Source organism: Nansenia antarctica, assembly GCF_963989245.1.
Source record: "Nansenia antarctica genome assembly, chromosome: 5".
In the NCBI taxonomy this organism is placed as follows: domain Eukaryota; kingdom Metazoa; phylum Chordata; class Actinopteri; order Argentiniformes; family Microstomatidae; genus Nansenia; species Nansenia antarctica.
The window spans coordinates 26030249-26050768 of NC_137690.1; the positions used below are offsets into that span (position 1 = coordinate 26030249).

Sequence of the window (20520 nt, forward strand, 5' to 3'; positions counted from 1 at the left end):
AGCACTTAGGAGCCTTATCGCTGAAGCAGAGATATTGTTTAAAGGCAAAATTAATCCTTGTGTGTGTATACACACACATACAAACACACACACACACACACACACACACACACACACACACATACACACACACATACTTTATACAGTGTCATGAATTTAATGTGGTATTATGCAACAAGGATAGTAGACAGGGAGGTGGGTGGAATAAGCCTGTAATGAATATGTAGTTGCAATGTGGAAATGTGTTTTTGAAGGAAAGAAGGTCGAAGGGAAGAAAGGCAGAAAGGAAGGAAGGACGGAAGGAAGGAAGGAGGGAAGGAAGATGGTTAGAAATGATGAAAGATAAACAGAGAATGACAGCACACCATGACATAATGTGAAGACTTTTTAAACATTTAATCAAGTTATCTGCAGCATTCCATTCCATTCTGATTCCAACCATTACCGTGGATCTATGTGCATGCCAGAGAACGTTCAATTTCAATGTTTAAAGTAAAGTGGTCGTGCCGCTTAATTAATGTGTGCTCTGCCAGCATAAATGTTTTGATTCAAAGGCATGACTTGCCAGATTCTCTAGGCATGATTGTTTTTTATTTTGAGTTATTTAATAAAGTTGAATTTGTTTTTTGTTTTTCTTATTTGTTGATAATCCAATGTGACACCTTGCCTGACGTAGTGTGACAATTCACCCACTGCAAATTGTCACAAGTGCACACTCTCTATTTAACGGTCTACAACCCCATACTGAAATAAGATATGAAGATATAATGAATACAAAATATGTGTCCAAGACTTCCTTCTTTCATTTGGTATGACATTTATAGAATTGTGATGTGCCCAGTAAATGTTAGACAGCGTGTTAAGTGTGACAACATACCGCGCGCTCCCCTACAGTATGTCTGGTTCCACGCCACGTATGCATTTATCAGCATAAATAGGCCCATGGGGAGGGTGAGGACTAACAATTTGCAATACCACACTCCAGAAGCATAGGGGATTGTGATGTGGTATGGGTATTGAGCAGATAAGGCTCCGCACTGGTGTCTCTTAAAAGATAAGGAAGGGCAATCTTATCCTGCATAGCTGAGCTTGCAGGGCCATTCACTGCTTTGTGTCCTTGAGTTGGAATCACATACAGTCAGCTCACTACATAAATGCAAACTAAATATAGAACCGTTTTTTCTGAAGTCCAAATTCAGCTATATAATAATAATAATAATAATAATAATAATAATAATAATATTTGTAATTCACTTTACATAAGGACATCTCAAAGTGCTACAGATTAAAAACAAGAATACAAATACAAATAATAAAACAATCAAAATAATAAAGGCTAATAAAAGGCTCTATTAAAAAGATAGGTTTTAAGGCCTTGTTTCAAAGCATCCAGACTGTGGTGCCCTTAGGTGGTCAGGTAGAGCATTCCACAGCCTGGGAGCAGCCGAGCAGAATGCCCGATCCCCCATGGTGCGGAGCTTGGTCCTGGGGGTCTTGAAGAGGTTGGTGGCAGCAGAACGGAGGGTGCGTGAGGAGGTCTGAGGGGTATGGAGGAGTTCCTTGAGGTAGGGGGGGGGGGCAGTTCTGTGAATGCACTGGTGGGTGAGGAGGGAGACCTTGAACTCAATTCTGAGTGAGACGGGGAGCCAGTGAAGGGATTTGAGGAAGGGGGTGATGTGATCATATTTGCACACCCTCATCAGGATCCTAGCAGCACTGTTCTGGATGTACTGGAGTTTCTGAAGGCTGTTACTAGGAATCCCAATGAGGAGTGCGTTGCGTTCCAGCCTGGAGGAGACAAAGGCGTGGACAAGCTTTTTAAAATTCTGCCAGAGTGAGTGTGGGACGGAGTTTGGCAATGTTCCTGAGGTGGTAAAAGGACGTCTTGCAAAGGTGTTTGATGTGGGTCTCGTAGGTGACCATTTTGTGTTTTTTCATAGGTCCATTTTGATGCCCAGGTTGGTGACTGATTTGGAGAGGGGAATGTTCTGGCCAGAGAAGGTGATGCTGGATGACCGGACCTGGTGTGGTGTGCCGACTAGAATGGCTTCAGTCTTTGAGCTGTTTAGCTGAACGAAGTTTAGCTTCATCCATGCCTCTATCTCCTCCAGGCAGGTGGTCAGTATGTATAGTGGCAGGGGTGCAGAGGAGGTGGGTTTAACTATGAGATAGAGCTGTGTGTCATCCGCATAGCAATGGAATGCCTGCGGATGACACGGCCAATCATGATCATATCCTTCTGTGTTGCACATGCCACCTGCATGTAATGACAGTCTCAACCAACCTGGAGTCAGAGTTGTTTGAATAGCCACTACTTCAACTTCAACTTTAGCCACCGCTAACAGAAAATGTATGGGTGTAAATGGGATCAAGAGACACAGTTCAACCTTTGTGGCCGAATCACCTCAAAGTAATGACCAACCAAGTCAGAAAGTTCATTTGAGTTGATTTTGCCATGCATTGTTGAACTTTCCCTCTTGATCCAATTCACACACATTGAAATATTGATAGCAGTGGCTAAAGTTAGATGAACTACAGTAAGTGATCGCAATTGAAACATCTTTGAACCATGGATTACATTTTCTCCTGGCCCACGGAAGGTGTAAACATGTGAACTATCCCTTTAAATACTGATCCGCAAAGGCCAAATAACTGTACGGCTGGCTCACATGCAGCTTGACTTTCAAGACACATCCGTGACAGTTGCCTGGTGACCCATCTTGCCTGGTGACCCATCCTTTAATTGCTCAGCCCACTACCGTTATTCTCTGTGGATTCCAGTCTGGTTTCGCTTTCGTCCCTGTGGCCTGATGGGAAACTGACGGGTTGGTCCCACCCACGTGTATCGCAGCATTTCAGATAACATCAAATGCTCTGACTGATTGATACTCTGATTATTATGCATAATACCCCTCAAGTGAAGTAACAATCGACTTCCAAGATGACAGATTCCGAATTCTAAGGAATGAATGATAGTGAACTTGTTTTTTGTTTTTTTGTTGTTAGAACTATTTTCTTTTTGTTTTTGTTTTTCACATGTTCGAAATAAAGCTTTCATATCATAGTGCAGCTAAATAAAATGTGTGATGAGTCTCTCCAGGCAATGACATCCTCATTTGTGACAGAGGCTGGTGAAAGGGGTAACAAGTTGGGAATTGTGAAGTCGCAGAAATGACAAAAAGGTTGTTGTTACTTGTTTTTGGTTTTTTACATATTACAAAAGTTGAAGTGTTGAAGAGCGTACTCAATGTAACAAACAAGATTTGTGGCAGGAAAAACCCTGATGACACATAATTTGAAAGCATAATTTGAAAGCTTCTGCACTTTCAGAATTGTCAAATAATTGCACTATTTGGGGACCAAAACACCAACCCCTGTCACATTTGTTGAGTGCAATGAATATTAATGTGCACTTGCTGCTCAACAAACCATGCCTCAACATACTGTTTTTCTGGGGTGGTGGTGGGGGGAGGGGGGGGGGGTATGAAAAGAAGCCAATACATATTCATTTTAAAACAATCATGTTAATCTGTTAGTCTTGTCATCGCAGCTCTGACTCTATAAATGAGAGTGTCATTACAATTCCACAAGTGCAGTTCTTAAATTACCATATTAAGTAGCTGTGCAGCTCTGTTGAAATGATGGATTGGGCCTTATTTGACAACAACCAGTACAGGTAGACAGAGCTAGTTCAATTGCTTGATAGATCACTTGGACAAATGAATGAAATAGATTGACGGTCACATCTTCAAATTAGCTGGGGGAAGAAGGCTAAAATGACTTTACATTATGTTCACAACTTTGGTTGAGATAGGGACATAAGAGAAATTGTTGGAGATGTCGTAGTATGTCCATAAGCAACAGGCCAAGAGGGTGGATGCAATGCAACAATATCAAACATGGTGCATTGTATGGCCCAATTACAGTATGTATCATACAGTATAACCTCTAGACACTTTATTTAAAGTTACAAAGTTAAATCTGTCCCAATAGCATCTACTAGCTGTGAAAATCCTGCAAAACAATTCTGCATAATACACTAAATGAATTGTAATTGGAAAATATACAATATGGCCATTCTTTGATGTAAGGAACATTTTCTGATCATTAGGTTTATCAACAGTTACTGGCAATATCTAATAAGAAGCCAAGATGACTTGTCTTCCCATGACTAAGAGCCACAAATCAATAACACATAAATTCACCCATGCAAAAATACCCCTGCGAAAGCCACTGTAAGAAGTGTATTATCTATCAAGATAGAACTAACCATGGTTGCTGGTGGTTACATCTTGCCACCCCTACATACAATATTGTCCAATAATGAGCCTGCTTCGTGGAAAGGACAATTGCAGGTGTCTGACAGAGGCCTAGCCTGCTATTACCTAAATAAAAGCCCTCTAAAAGGGATCAAGAGTTCTGTGTTCCATCAGGTTAATATCCCCAGCATCAGCGCCAGCCAAGCAGACATCACTCCTCTGCCAAGACAAACATATGGGATTCAGCTGAAGGGGTCCAGTTTTTCGAAGACAGCCCTTCCAGTCTAAACTTCTTAAGGAGCCGGTATGAACGTGCTTTATTTTATTTTTTTCAAAAAGGGTACTGCCACTTTCAAAAAGGCCTGGATTCAGCCCCGAGACACTGCCACCTTTCACCCTCCGTGTTGTTTAAAGGTGTGTTTGGTTTAGAAATGTGTGCAAACCTTCGTCATCATTACCTGCCATTTTCATCCCTCCCTTTAAAAAAGAACTTTAAGGAAAAATTACACCGGCTAATTTCTTTCGATTTGGGGGAAAAAGAGAGAGAGAGAGAGAGAGAGAGAGAGAGAGAGAGAGAGAGAGAGAGAGAGAGAGAGAGAGAGAGAGAGAGAGAGAGAGAGAGAGAGAGAGAGAGAGAGAGAGAGAGAGAGAGAGAGAGAGAGAGAGAGAAGTGAACATCATCCGTACCAGGGAGGAAAAGAAGAATCTCTGTATTTCTGGGAGGGCAAATAATAATAAACAAGGTAGAGTGAAAATATTTCACAAGCGTACTTAGGAAAATTAACATAATAAAGACCCCCGCCTACACAAACTCACTGCCTTTTGAGTTTTCTCACATATTTATGTAAAAATAAAACTCAGATTTATTTGAATAAGTTATGTGTTACGAGAGACGTCACACCTTTGTAATGTAGCAAAACGTGAACACAGGAGCACATTAAAGGTTTTTGCAAATGTGGCCCCGCACATTATACTAGCAAATGGTAGCACTCTCCACTCTGCTACCGACTGCTCCTAATGAAATGTGAGAACCCCTCTCCAAAGGCGATGAGTAGGTTGTTAGTGTGGGAGTATAACTTGAACTGAAGGTAGAGGGGTCAGACTGAGTACAACCTCATTTTCATTTCCATTTGAGAAAACAACATGAACATTTAATCTGACTCAATCATTTCTTTTTGTGCTGCCCTCCAAACAGAGCAAACATTTACATACTGCTTTGAAACGTGGTAAGGAATGAACGCTTGACTTAAAATAAAACCACGCTCCGGTGAATAGGCCTCAATGTCTGTCTCTAACAACAACAGAAAATGTGGGCTCCTCTTAAGTTTATATAGGTCATGATTAAAAATGTATAAATATATCAATAAAAGTGGCCAGCAGCACACATTGAACTACCACTCAGTGGGCTCTGCTGAAGAGAAAACTAAGTAGAAATAGCTTGCCTCTGCATATCCTGGTGCACCTCCCCTCCTGTACCTCAAACCATATACCAAAACAGCTCTGGGGTCAAGCCTCTGCAACAGGCAGGTCCTTGGCTGAATCAACAAGGAGCATCAATAACTATTAGTGAATACAACTCTTGTGCCTCACTACAGTTCACTGGGAAAGGGAACCGACTACGTTTTTTTTGTTTTTTTTCATCAAAGGGGATGCTTTCACCCTTTTCACAGTAGATCCAGACATGTCAGTAGCGGTAGATGTCTGAAAAACATGTCTTTATGTCTTGGAGCTTAATAGTTTATGTTAAACATACACACAGCTTACAACAGGAACTAGTGTTTGGTCAAATGTAATGTTTCACATTTCTTGGGCTATTTACATTTGTAAATAGTGCCACAGCAATGCATGACCCATTGGCAGATGAGATTATGCAACAATGCATAACTCACTTTTAAATGGGTAGCTAAAACTTTCTCTCTTGCCTTTGGTGAGGTGATGGTTAAAATCAACACTGGCATGCGTCCAGTAGGCCTTTTATTTAGGTCAGTTACTCTGTTCTAGACTCAGGGCCATGAGGGTTGCTGGTGAGCCAAGCTTAACCTCCATTCTGTCTGTCAGAAGTGTAGACAGAAAGCCACTCCACGTGTTGCCAATGTTCAGTGAAAATGTGAATCATCCAAGAAAGACAGGATTTGGAGTTTTGTTTCAGCTGGGAAATATTTCACGACACAAGACTGAAATTGGCGCATTTTATGGTCTTGCCACTGATCTGTACTTAGGATTAAATGAAACACCAGGTACACCATTGCTATTATTCTTTCTATCTTTCTTTCTATGTACAATTAGGTAATTAAGTTAGCTCTGTTCAAGGAACAGTTACAAACAGATTATCAACCGTCTCTCAATGCAACAAACCTCTATAAATAAAGGTCAAATACATATGTAATCACACTGACTGCTGTGTTGAGAGTGAAATGTGCTGCCTGGCACCCCATACATACATCTTATTTACAAATGAGAACCATCTTATCTCTTAGTGCTGTACATACAATTACTGAATCTGAAGCCTCTCGTGTGTAGCTGTATGACAGTGAAGAAACCAGGAGTTCCTACAGTCTGCAGTGCAGTGGAAACTGGAGAGCAAGGAGGAAGGTGGTCTGAGGGAGCATGAAGAAAAGAGCTGGACAGGAACACAGCGTTATGTTAACAATCTGAGAGGGTGAGGGGGCGGGTGTTTACCCGTAATACATAATACAGACACCTCTGACAACTTGGGTCATTTGCATTCCTTCACTCTTTGCTCTTTTCTGTTTGTTACGACCTACTGTAGTTACATTATGTAAAGAGAGGATGACCATACTGTGCTTCTACCTGTACCCGCTTTTCTTTCTTTCCTTTATGGTGGACTTGTTTTTGAAAATGTCATCTTTTCCAGAGAGCCATATCGAGACCAGGTGTGTGCGGGGATCAAACACTGTCATTAGTTAAGTTAAACGGAAGCAAATACCTCGATACATACTCTTTCGAAAAGGCACAGTGAAAATGCCGCAAACTTGCACTCAAGGATTCAGAGGCGACATTGATTTCAACACTATACTCTTTGTTCGACTTTGACTGGAATGCTCGGCATGAATTAGAGGGGGAAACGGCATGAGTTCAAAGACCTTTCAGCGTCTGAGTGCATCCCAGAGACTGAGAGACGTGAACATGGCTCTGAGGGCTATTGGCAGCACGAGCCATAGAGAAGGAACTCCTGTGATCAGTACTAGTGTTAATCCACAGACAAAAAGATTCTATGGGATAAGGTCTTTGGTGGTTTGCCAATAGGGGGATTCTGTGAAGCCATGCCAGAAAAGTGCAAAGACAAAAATCTGCACGGATGATCAATGACAAGAGATGAGCCGTCAGGAGAGTGCTGGTCCAAAAATGGTCGGTCAATTGCTACTGAATGTGCAGATGAGATCTGGGCAGTAGTCCATAAATTAAACAGACCTACTACACAGGCCATGCATATTGTGTGGGCAGTTCATCTCCCTCGCCCCTGGCCTGAACTGGATTACTCTTCCTGCTACGACTGGAGAATTGACGATTCACTTGCTTAGTCAAACGTATCGATTGTAAGTCGCTTTGGAATAAGGCGTCTGGTAAATGCCAAAAATGTAAATGTATATCTCTGAAGCACTGAACCATGTGAAGTCCTCAGTAACTATAGGCTATGGCCTACAGAGCAAGCATGAGCAAGCATGAGCTCTAAGTCTCCTTAAAACACATCCAACACATCCAACGTCAAACTAGCCATATTTGTTCTTGGAAAGGGCCCCATTGCTAAAGGAAAACAAACAGAAAAAAATGAGCTAAAATATTTCATCATCTTTATCAAGAACCCCTTTACTCAGTTTCCCAGAGAATTTCCACAGGCCTAAAACATGTCATATGAAGGTTGCCTCCTACACAGGCAGCACAGAACACCACACATCCCCCACCGCTTCTCCAGCACAGAGGAAGTATCTGCTTCATAAGCATTAGAAACAAGGCTGCAGTAAAGACTTCCAGATTCTGAATGGCTATAATTAAGAACAGTAAAACACACACCTAACAGAGGACTACGGGTACCACTTGAGATCAAAGACGATTACCTCTGAACTCTGTGTTTCTCCATGTTTGATACATGGCATGAGGACATTTCTCAGTATTTATAGTATTGGAGTTTGGAGGGAAAAAATAACACTTGACACTTAACCATGACGAAAATGTCTCAGGTAGTAAGTAGTTACAGTAGGGAACTGCAGGCAGGTTTGCAACCGATTTGCGACTGTTACGAAGCAGAGTAATGCTTAGGTTAACCTTAAAACTGCTACAACACTGATCACTCTATTAACCACAACCACATGATAAGACTTGGGCTTGGGCTCACTGCAATTAGAAAGTTACACAAAAAAATAAAATATATATTAAAATATTCCTAAAAGTCTGGCACAGATAATACTATTGGGTTGTTTGTTCTAAACATGCACAACGCAAGCAGATATACAACAGTTGGGAGGCATTTCCTTGTGTGGACTGAGTTGATTTTCATGTCAACTCATTAAATCAACATTGATTGATGATGAACATCGACATTTCAGACTTGGGGAGTTTACCACATTCTGAGAACAGAGAATAGGGTTGATAATCCTAGAACCACTCTGGGTAGAAATTACTCACTGAGTGACCACAGGTCAAGGACTAGCTTGCCCTCTTCAACCTTTAGAGGTGAACTGACCTTAGGTCAGTGTCCATGGGCACCATCCTACACCTACTCCCATACCCTCCAGTCAAGGTCAATACACCAGTTCAAGAGGTTTTGCAAAGCACAGACCCTGAAGGCGTGTGTGCTTTCAACCTTGTGTACAGTCCACTACGGTTCTTTAGAGCTCCTGCACATCCCACTTTCTGTGTTGTTTCCACTTAACCTGGGTTGAGTTCCACAGAAACTGTCATGTGAAGGAAGTGATCACTTGTTGAGTCTCTCCGTTTTCAAACTTCTGTGGCTCGCCAGATGGCGCAGTAAAGAAAGGTCAGCTAGTGTGTACTGTATACAGGCTAAACAAAGGTCAGGTTAGTAAAACTGCCACCTGCAGTACCGGTGTCCATTGTCAGACTATGACATCGAGACCAGTTCACAGTTCTCCCATTTCCCACTGCAGTATCAAAAGAGTGCCTTCATTAGGCCTAAACGTTTTAAGTACTGTGGTTTAATCTGGGGCTACAGAGTTACTCCACAGAGTGCCCCCCCGCCCCCGCCCCCACCCCCGCCCCCCCGGTCCTTTGCTGAGGAAGAAATACTTCACTCACACACACACACACACCATGGTGTAAGGTAAAAAGGTGATTATCAAACATAAATCTTGTTCTCAAGCACATCTGCCCTATATGCTCGGAAGGTTTGGTGGACCAACACATCAAACTTGGCCTGAGTGTGTCCATTTGGTCCCGTTTTGCGACTATTTGTGACAGCAAAGGCAGCCGATCAAATGTTCAGATTTGAATACATTTGGAAGTTGGAAATCAATGACCCACTCGCTAGTTAACTAACACAGCTTGTTTTGTGAGCCTGCTAACAATGTAGAGTTGTGTTATAGTTAACTAGGGATTACTCGCAGAATCCATTGCATTGCAACATTTTTGCTTGACTAGCGAGGGTACTATTGATTTTCAACAACAACAATGAATAAAAAAGGTTTCACCAGCTGCCGTTACATTTTATGTACAAGATGTTTGGTATTCATTCAGCCCACTCATTGTCATTTAGTTGTAATAGCAACTGAATAGCATATGAGTGAAGCTACACATACATTCAACTCTTTACTAGACCTCAGCCAAAACATTGTTGCACATTTCCCTTGAGAATTCACATTTAGAATCAACGCTATTTCAGAACTGTCCTCTGGTAGTTGGGAATGAAGAACTTCAGACTAACCAATCTCGTTCTGGAAGTTAGGCTTTCCGCCTCAAACTGCGCACTGTGTCAAAGAGAAACGCATCTGTCCAATATTTGAAAAGCAAGGAAATACAATTATACGACAAATTATGATACTGAATAGATATCGTGAGGATATGTCATAAAAAAGTTGCCATTCACAAGCACCCGCATCATTGCAGGCCTACCTGCATTTAGCGCTCGGCAGGTTTTAATTTCGGATGCTGCAGGGTGTGGCAATACAACAATATTATATCTCAGATTCACATGTATACAGAGCAGAGATTTTCACCAAAGCAGCACAAAATGTCCAGTAAGAAAATATATCAAGCTTTTCTCTCATGAGATCTTATGATGCGCGGTGCCTTTCTAATTTGTATAGACAATACTTATATAGTATAAGTACACTTATATAGTTGTTTAAAAGCCTAATTTAAAAATGTCTCTCTATTCAATATCCATATCTTTTTGTCTTAGCCTATACCGTGAGTGTTATGCATGCTGCCTGGAAGTGCCTTATCCCGCATGCAATTGCTATGTCATGATAAATGACGATCAACAATGTTTTTTTTTATTATCAAAGAATGGGCGATGTAGCATGTAAAGTGTTTCTGTAGGCGTTTGTAAATAGTAAGACCATTGAAATGAGAAGACGAATGTTCAGCACACACAAAGCACAAGTTGTCTCTGAATGCAATGGCAAGTTAACTTCTAAGATGATTATCTTATAACATTTTGGTGTGAACAAATGAAAAAGTTCTGGAGTCAGGAGCCCTCCCCAAAGCACTTACCCCCAGTGCTTGCACACCACACGTTTCAGAATTTCTTCCACTTAATACTTAAGTAAGTAAGTAACTTCACTCCCACAAAGGCCCTGTTTGAGTCATCTTTATTCTAGGCTTATATGCACTGTGAGCAATAGCATGGTGGCGAACATAAAGTGTACACACTAATCATAAACACTTTATCAACCCCTTGTTATGTACAGTATCCATTTAATGTAAAGTGTAAACAAGCTATGTTCAAATATATTACTCAAAGCATGGACTTCTCTGCAACCCATTGCTTTTCCTATTTTTTTGCAACAGTAACTGTTGCCAGCTACTGTTGTGAGGGGTTGCTCCTGAATTGTTAATCTACTAAACACAGACATGGAGCTGGCCAGAGCTATTGGCTGAAAGTCATCCCGCCAATTACTATTAAAGTGTTTTATAGGATGTGATGGCGAGGATAAGGATCCTGAGTATGCATAGCACAATGGCCGCTCATGTTTTATGTGAGGAAGTGGTCGGTGGAAAGACGTCAAGTTCACAGTGAGCAAAGGATGACCACTCATCCATGACAAACGTCACAACAAAAGCTACTCTAGCCGTCAAACAACTGATGCCCAATGTGCTGTGAAAGTGCCGGTGTTGATGTGAGAAGGGACAAACCCTTGGAGTTATGACCATCCTAAAATCACTGACCATCCGTTGATAAGGTCACGGAAGCTTTGGAATGGGAGGGGGTTTTGGAGGGGGCGGGGGCAGGGAGAGGTTTATGGCTGAGAACGGAGAACTTACCAGTCCATCACAGTTGTTAATGGCAACCGAGGCCCCTGGCACATCTGTGATGTCTCCGATAAAAGTGCAGTCGGTTTTGAGAAGCTCCCTCCTCAGTATCCTCTCTGTGCCGCCGCTTGACTCATTTCTGTTGTCCACGCCGCCAACGCTGCCATCAAAACCACTGCTGTCATTGCCAAAGCCCTGGACCTCGTCATGCCACTCCACCATGGCACCGGGGGCCACCAGTTTGTCGTTGGGGTGCAGGCGCAGGTGGAATTCCTTCCCAAAAGCTGTGATGTTAAAGAACAGCTCCTCGCTGCTCTGCTCCGATTGGTCGGACACCACCTCCCTCTTCACCCGCTGCTTGTGATTGGCCGAGAGGAGGTGCGACAGGTAGTGTCCCTGGGAGTCTGTGCTGATAGGTGTGATGAGTCCATACTCCCTCAGTCTGCTCTTCAACAAGTCTGTACAAGAGGACATAGGGGCAGGAAAGAGAACACAGATAAAACCCTATACATTTTGTTGCCATGAGAAATTAGTAAATGAACAGGGTAAAGGAACTAATACAGTCAATATTCTGTTGCTTCCCTGAACATATGCAGAGTTAGCTCCCGGCGGACCAAATATCAGGGTATCAGCTTCTGGACGGCAATTAATCCGAGCTCGACATGTTGTTTGATTTATACTGAGATCCTCATTCAGTCGCTCATTTGTGGTCAGCTTAGCAGTGAAAGGAAGTTTATGGGCCCTCAAACAGTCTTTCATTTCAAGTCAAATTTCCACCCATGCTTGGTGGGTATACAGGTAAAAAAAAAAAAACTGAGATAGAGAAAAGAAATAATAATACTGGAGCCAGAATGTCTGTACCTTGTAATTTGCACATTATTTTGACTACAAGAAATCAAAACAGATGTCATCCTTTGACAAAAATTACAAGTTTGAAGAAATACTATGCTTTGAAAACAATTACAGTATGTCCCTAGGCACATTCAACACAATATAATCCATATCTAAGGGAATGCTTTTAGAACAGATGTTAGATACTAAGAGGAACTTGCGTCAAAGTACAGAGAGCTAAATCACAATTAACTAGCTGTGTGACAGATAATAAATGTGTATTGGCCACCTGCCATAACTAGTTTAACCAAAACATACCACACATGTATAAAGCTTGTTCTATAAGGCCTATTCCCTGTTGCACTCCTTCTCAATGGCCAGTCAATAGCCAAATTAGTGTTGTTCAATGTGTTGTCTCATTGAATTAAATTGTTCAATGTGTTTCAAATAAGTTGAAAGAAAATAAGTGTATACGTGTGAAATAGATACAGTATGTCATCAGTGCAGTTTTGACATTTGAAAGTGTTGCCTTATCTTCACATAATAGTTTGTTTTTTCTATACTAGTTTGTAATAGTTTGTATATCCCTATACTTACTGGATATGCAGTTATAAAGTCCTGAGTCACTGACAAGTCTGAATTAGCATTAGTGTACTGAGGAGAAGTCCTACTGTAGGCCTACACTGTGTAACACTGCTTAGGGCACTGAGCAGATAATGGGGGATGTAGGAAGGGAAGGGATCCTGCATGGACATTGTTGCAGCTCTCTTGTCTCTAAACCTCAGAATGGATAACAGATGTGCAGGATTCTAGGTACTGAAGTTTTCCCTGTATAATAAAACCTTTAAAGTGAATCAGTCGTGTAATGAAAGTATACCAGGATACCCACACACACTCCCACCTTGTTTTCATCGCACACACGTTGTTCATACAGTATAGGCCGAGAACATTGATCATATAATAATATAGTTTAGCTGAATAAAAAAAACACTTATTGGCAAAGTTTCTTACATTATATTACAAGGAAAATATGGCTTACCTTCTTTATCTACTTCACCAGCCTGTAAAGGAAGTCAAGATGGGTTTAAAATGCAATCAATATCAATCAATCAACTCTTTAAACAAGCGAATTGAGAATGGAGTCCAATACCCCATTGGATAATGCTATGGCATATGGCAACATCTCAACTTTCGATTTCACTTCCTTGCTTTCGAATGCATTTAAAAAGATGTTTAATTCCAAACGTATATCAACTCAGCATAGGGTTTTTAGACAAGGTTTTGGTATGATTGTGCACAAGAAATGGTCAAACGATGTACTCGGGCTATAGACCATGTATAGTTGACTAACATTGGCAATATCATTTTATATCATTTTCAACTCGCACGTTCAACTTCGTTGCCTCCTCATTCAACGCTTCTGAGATGGAAACACATTAGTATACAATTTCCTGACCATTGTCAATCCATTAATTAGGCAGAGATTTATTTCAATATCTCATCTATAGTAGGCTATTCAGTTCAGGCGGAGCACGAAGCTTCAACGCAATGTCACTGTCTGAGCATGAACTTGTGATGAGTTTTGGAGAGACGCACACTCTCTGACTTAACAACTTAACAACTCTTACAAGTTCGGAGCAACTTTGTATCACAAGGGCCATTTCCTAACACGACTTATTCCCATCTAGACAATAGCAAAACGCGAGAGAGCCACTTACCTTGTCAGCTGAAGTCAGATTCACTACAAATCCTACTACTACAAGTAACGTTAGTGACAGGAGAACCATCACGAGTCTAATTTGCTTGACTTCAAAAACGAAGAGAATGTCAACTAATCCAAACTTTTTTGGGGGGAGTTTTAAGAAGCCCAAAACAAAAAAATGTAGCAAAAAAAGAAAGAAACAAAAAAGGTTTGTATCCCGCTAAATCAAAAAGTCATAAACTTCAGTGAATGTGCAACTTGCTTCTAAAAGTAATTAAAGTGTAATTAAGTTTAAAAGAGTTTCAGCACTTGGGTCAATGTTTCTGTTTACTCTGTTTTTTAGAAAGTTTGTTAGTAAAACATCCCTAGCAGACCTTGAGGGAGTGAGTCCTATCTGAGCTCCAACCTGGCACTTCTCTGGCTAATAAACGGCAGACCAACCCTGCCGTGACGTCACCGTCTCCTCTTTCCCATCGAAACACATGGTGAAAAAAAAAAAGACCAGCAGTGAAAGAAAACACATGGTAGGTAGTAGTCTTTCCCTCTTTCCCTCTTGGTGAACTGGTGTGAAATGCTCGGCACTCTTATCCGAGATGTTAATAGCACGTTAACAGATATCCTTACTCATGATAAGGTTATTAAGAGTTAGTCATGAGAAAGATGAACTTCTGAAATGTATAAAAGGCAATTTCTTTAGTATCTCAAACTAGGCCTATACTGGTTGCTAACTTTTTTTGTGGTAGATATAAGCACATGTATTACTGTCATTGGATAGTTGTTGAAGTTCAGTTGAGAAGTTATTTGAGACAGTGAAGGACATTGAGACTTTGCTGGGTTAATCAACATTTAATTTATATTGCCTTATAACATAATCATTAGGCTACATCTTGTTTTTCCTTGAACCATGGTTAACTGAACAGTAAATGCATGATCAGTAAAAGGGATGGTTTGAAACGCAGCAGGAGGACTAAAAAGATTCAAAGTAATATCATTGAAATGTGAATACATTTAAATACACTTGTTACATCTGTTAATGAGATTAGAAGTGTTTTGAGAAGCTCTAACTGGGATTGACAAGAGGTGTGGAAAAGACACTCCACAGAGATGAAAACACAGAATCAGTAGGCTTCATCTATAGAGCGATATATAACTTTCTTCATATAGGCCTACTGTAGCACTGACCACTTTATTAGGGACACCTGTACACGTTCTCATTCATTCAGTTGGTGTAATGGTGTGGGGAATGTTTTCTTGCTGCTGACCATGTGCATCCCTTCATGGCCACAATGTACCCATCTTCTAATGGCTACTTCCAGCATGATAATGCACCATGTCACAAAGCAAAAGTCATCCCGAACTGGTTCAGTGTTCTTCAGTGGCCTTCCCAGTCACCGGATCTGAATCCAATAGAACACCTTTGGGATGTGATGGAACGGGAGATTCACAGCTTGAAAGTGCACCTGAAAAATCTTTTTTTTTATGCAATCATGTTATCATCATGGACCAGAATCTCAAAGGAATGTTTCCATCATCTTTTTTTCAGAATCAGAATTGAGGCTGTTTTGAAAGCAAAGGGAGGCCCTACCCAGGATTAGTATAGTGTTCCTATTAAAGTGTTCAGTGAGTATATAATAATGTTGCAATATTAGCATCAGTACCTAATACCTAAGACTGATTTTATGATCCTCTAATTGAAAGATGGTTATCAAGTGAAGAGTGAAAAGATCGGCCTCTTATCCTGTCTTCTAAAATGTTCTGCTGCCTTTCCTCATTCTCTTTTCATTTCTGATAGTGTTTTCCTTTTTTCTTTTTATAATTGTTTTATAACATCATATTCATTAAAGTATGATGTTGGATATATAGTTATCTTAATTAAAAGTGTCTGTACCATGAGCTTTGATAAAAGAGATGAGGACAATGTACTGTATTAGTGACTCATTTTGCAGCTTTTAGTATGTCAAAATCAAGTAACCATTCATGTCCCCCTATTAAGTGACGCTCTGGAAAGGGCAGAGGGAGGGACAGAGAGGGGGGGGGGGGTGTGGAGGGGAGAGAGAGTGGGAGTGAAAGAAAGATAGAGAGAGTGAGGGAGGGAAATATATATAGAGAGACCTTTGGTTAAGGTTGGTTGGTTTGCTGGTTTATGGCCACACAACATCCTGCTCATCCCAGAGAAAAACAGTCCAGCAAACGTCTATCATTTTGTGTTGAGTAGACAGCCATCTGGCTTGTTTCACCAACAAGGATCTAGACAAATAAGTTGCTGTTGTAATTGGCAATGGGTTGCTTGGGCAGATTAGCTAAAGCATGTACAGTGAAATTGCATTTTCAAGGAAATAATAAAAAAAGAGAAATTGCATCCATAAGATTAGAGGGGATTTCATTTATTTTGTTTGTAGCTTTTTGCTCTGGCAAAAGTGTCTTAGTGTGTCAGGGAACGCATACGCACAAGAGTGGCAGAAATTCCCCTATTCCCCTCATTGCTTTTGAGTTTGGCTCCCCTCCAAAGTGTATACTCTTCTGCTTGTCAAAATGGAACGATGAAATTCCAGCTGCATTGTTATCGTTGATTAAGGAGGAACTCTGAGGTCCTGAGAAAAGGTCTCTCCTCGGGTCCTTGTGCCCTAAATGTTTTACAACGGAGTAAAACCCAATGTCAGCACCTCCTTTGTTTCCTGTTTTGCCCGGGTTCTGTAAAGCAGTCTCCCCCCCCCCCCCTTTTTTTTGGAGTTTCATTTAAGTTCAGACTATTAAGAAACTAATGAGGCTGTAAAGAGAGATTCTTGTTAACCTTACTGAATTATCTTGAGTGGACTATTTGTCTATTTCTTTGAAACTAACTCTGGCTTTTAGAATGATTGTGTAAAATCAAATGTTGATTTTTAGAAGTATTGTATTGTAAATGTGCTCCATCCTGGCTGGATTAAACAATCTCCAAAATGAGGATCCTTAACCTAATTACAACCCAGAGGTATGTGGCTTGAAAGAGGTGGTTTTCTAAAAGGACAACTAACAACCAAGTTCTGACAAAGCTGACCCTGCTTGCATTAGAAAGGACAAGTCAGTGCATTTGAGAAAGACATCTGGGTGTTTTGTTTCTCTGTCTGTCCATCTTTGTCCTGAAACAAAACATCTCCAACACAATAGTCTGTGACGTCCCTCTGAAGTAATGCCAGATTCACAATGGGCATCTAACTGGTGAGTTGACGAGACCCTACTCGGGGTCAATGGCAGTTTTGTCCCTGGATGTCACCGAAACAGAGGGAAGGTATGGCAATAAAATTCTTCAGTCCAAAGAGAGGCATTCCTGCGCAGGGGGGAACGACACAATTTGACATAATTTAAAACATCCATGTCATATTCTGAATGGGAGCCCCCTTTCCCTCCCTCTGAGCAGTGGCAATTTATTTATTTTTTCCCCCTCAGCTATTATGCAAGCATGAGTGCCCATAAATAGCCTTATAGAGTACAGAGGAGCTGACGCAGTTCCTGGGTCCACTTTCAAATTCCTCCCGCATTTCTCCATAGGCATTGTATGAGTGTGATTCAGCATGAACCTATCCATTCAACCACTTCCGAGATTAATCACTAATTTGTAATGACTTGTATTCTTGAAGAGCAGGCATTGTGATTTGAATATGGTAAAGAAACCATGTTCGAAATGGTTTGTATTTAATACTTTTTTTTCCAGCACATTTTGAAGATATTGGCTAGAATAACAATCCTGGATATCCGTAAGCATTCATTGAAAACTGAATTTATAATGAATACTCTAAAAGCTTTCAGTGGGCCCAGAAGTGTTGTCGCTCCAGTAGGCCCTTCTCTTGAAACAAAGAAAACATATATAAAGAAGGGGGCAATGCTTATGTTTTATACTGCATAAAAGTAGCTGGAGTATTTTGGGGTTCTTATATCCAGATAGTGTTTTGCACAACAGCCATAGCTATTGACTAACGGTCAAGTTGCTGCAAGCGGTTTTCCAAACAAGGTGCTCCACAAGAGTCTCGAACCTGCGACCCCTGAATTGCCAACACACGTGGCCACCGTCTCCTAAATACCTGATGTAAACCAGCTATGCCACCATTCAATGCCGTGGGCGGGGGTATTTCAACTTGTAAGGAGTCAGTTTTATCACCTTTTCAAATCAGTTACGTATGCTACCTAGCGTTGGCAGAGCGAGAGAAGACATGTCAGAGTTAGCATTACATATCATAGTTACCATATTATGTGTTATGTCACTCAGTATAAAGTGCAGCATTTGGGGAATTTGACAGAGTATTTTGTTAGGTCAGTTTTCAAAGAAAAGCATTCTACTTTAACAACCTAAATAAATACAGTATTTGGTTGATAAAGGCATCTAAAGCCTTTTTGATGTATAATTCATTTCAAAGAAGTTCTGTAATCTTTACACTACGTTTCTATTGTTGGTTCTTTGGTCCTGCAATTAGAGGAGTTGTGAAGAGGAGAGAGAAAAAGCTAAGGATGTGTAATTGTACGAGACATAGCTTCATGCCTTTATAAGTTATTAATTTTAAGTGCTGCCGCTTTATGTAGTTTGCTTGTACACGTCAGGTCTGTGCACTGGCTGCAGAGTCGGCAGAAACAGCATTGTAGTAACACTTTCACTGGCACTGTATCAGGACAGGAACTACCCCCCAACCCCCACCCCTCCCTTTTCCAAGTGTTCTTACAGAAAAGGTTCCTAGTTTTAGTTGCCACGCAACCTAAAACATAATTTTAAAATGTGTTAACGTTAAAAATGAAAGTAGAGCACAGCAGAATAATTAAAAGAGATTAGTGATGCCTGGGTGGTAGTTTTCTTTCTTCTAATTGACAAGACATGGAGACACGTAAAGCCAAAGTTGGTTAGTCAGAAGAAAGTGACCTACCTCTAACATTGTATGGGGGGCTGTGATTTTTACAGTATATTCTGAAATTTTTTGGTAAATAATAGGCCACTGTTACCACTGTTTCCACCAGCCAGAGTCCTAGTCAAACAAAACCAATGAAGGCTACGGGGGGGGGAAGGGGGGGGCTTGAGTAAAGAAGTGAAGTGTTCAGTTGTGAGGTTGACCTCTCATTATTTCCTTTCATCAGAACTTCCGATAATCAGCACACACTACTGCTTTGTGAGTTACAGTATGACGGCAAAGTCATTGCTGGAAAATGAGGAGATTTAAATGGGAAGAGCCTTTCACTGGACGTATCAATAATCTTTTTAGAAGACAATAATGTATATATTGTTGAGTTTTGCTTGGATGGATTGGATTGGATTATATTATGGGGTAAGAAGTACTACACAAACTGGTTACTGGTTTGATCCCAGAGGATAGTGCATGAAAGCACTAATGAAAACGCTTATTTCCAACATGGTCCTAATGAGGAGCCTGGTAGAAACAGTGGTAATAGTGTCTTTGACATGAAAGAATGATATGAAGTTGTGGTGTAGTGTAAACACTGAAGAAATAGAGGTGTTCAATATCTATCCACAGAAATGCTGAAGAAGGTGAACAATGAATCGTGTCCATTCTTGACCTCTGCTGCAAATGCAATGTCCGTATTTCCATCGGTGGTTTCCTACTGTCTGAATAAATGTACAACATATGCCTCTCAAAAGGTTAAGTGCAGCACTCGCCTTTTCTATGAATGATTGTTAATCTGCCTGAATACATTTTTGAAAAGATGGTGTGGTGTGATAGAGACACATTGAAGTTTTTGTCTGAAAGCCTTCTCCTTCTACCTGGGACATGTTCAACAGCAGTTTGTGTTCCGCTTTGTGTCCGCCAGCATATCCCCGGGAATCATTCAAATTGTCCGCCCTGCTGGCTTACAAAAGCCTCCCGGCGTTATTTATACATAACCAGGGAGACTTCCCAGACAGTTAACCTTTGCAAACAACCACTTCTAGGAGGGATGCCCACTTTCCACCCATAGCAGGGTTTCCAGAGGCCAGGAACATTCAGATATAACCGACTGAGCTCAGTGTATTTAGACAAATGTTTATGCATACATTAAACATTTGAAGACACACAGCATTATTCAGTGCACAGGAAGACAGTGGAACTTCAAATTGGAACTTATAAATAGGCTAAACAGCACACTGAAGTTGAGTAGCAGGTAAAGTTGCAAATTTTTTTGAGAAATCCCCCTAACATTGTACATTTCACTATTAATGATTGTTAATCTGCCTCAAATTTTAGAAAATGTTTCTTCAATACTTAATGTTGTATCATTTGTTATCTAGCCTTATGTTGTGTATATGTTATGCCTGTATTGTCA

At 40.8% G+C, this 20520-nt stretch overlaps 1 protein-coding gene across 1 annotated transcript in view; it reads right to left on the reverse strand.

The window, feature by feature from the left end:
* adamts3 (ADAM metallopeptidase with thrombospondin type 1 motif, 3) overlaps positions 1-14326 on the reverse strand; it is a gene marked incomplete at both ends in the record, with an annotated part of 107656 nt that extends 93330 nt beyond the window's left edge. Inside the window, 3 exons of the mRNA XM_080531521.1 lie at positions 11721-12166; positions 13579-13600; positions 14258-14326. Of these exons, the coding sequence (XP_080387647.1) occupies positions 11721-12166; positions 13579-13600; positions 14258-14326 (537 nt within the window). The remainder of the gene's footprint in view (positions 1-11720; positions 12167-13578; positions 13601-14257) is intronic.
* Positions 14327-20520: the final 6194 nt, after the last annotated feature.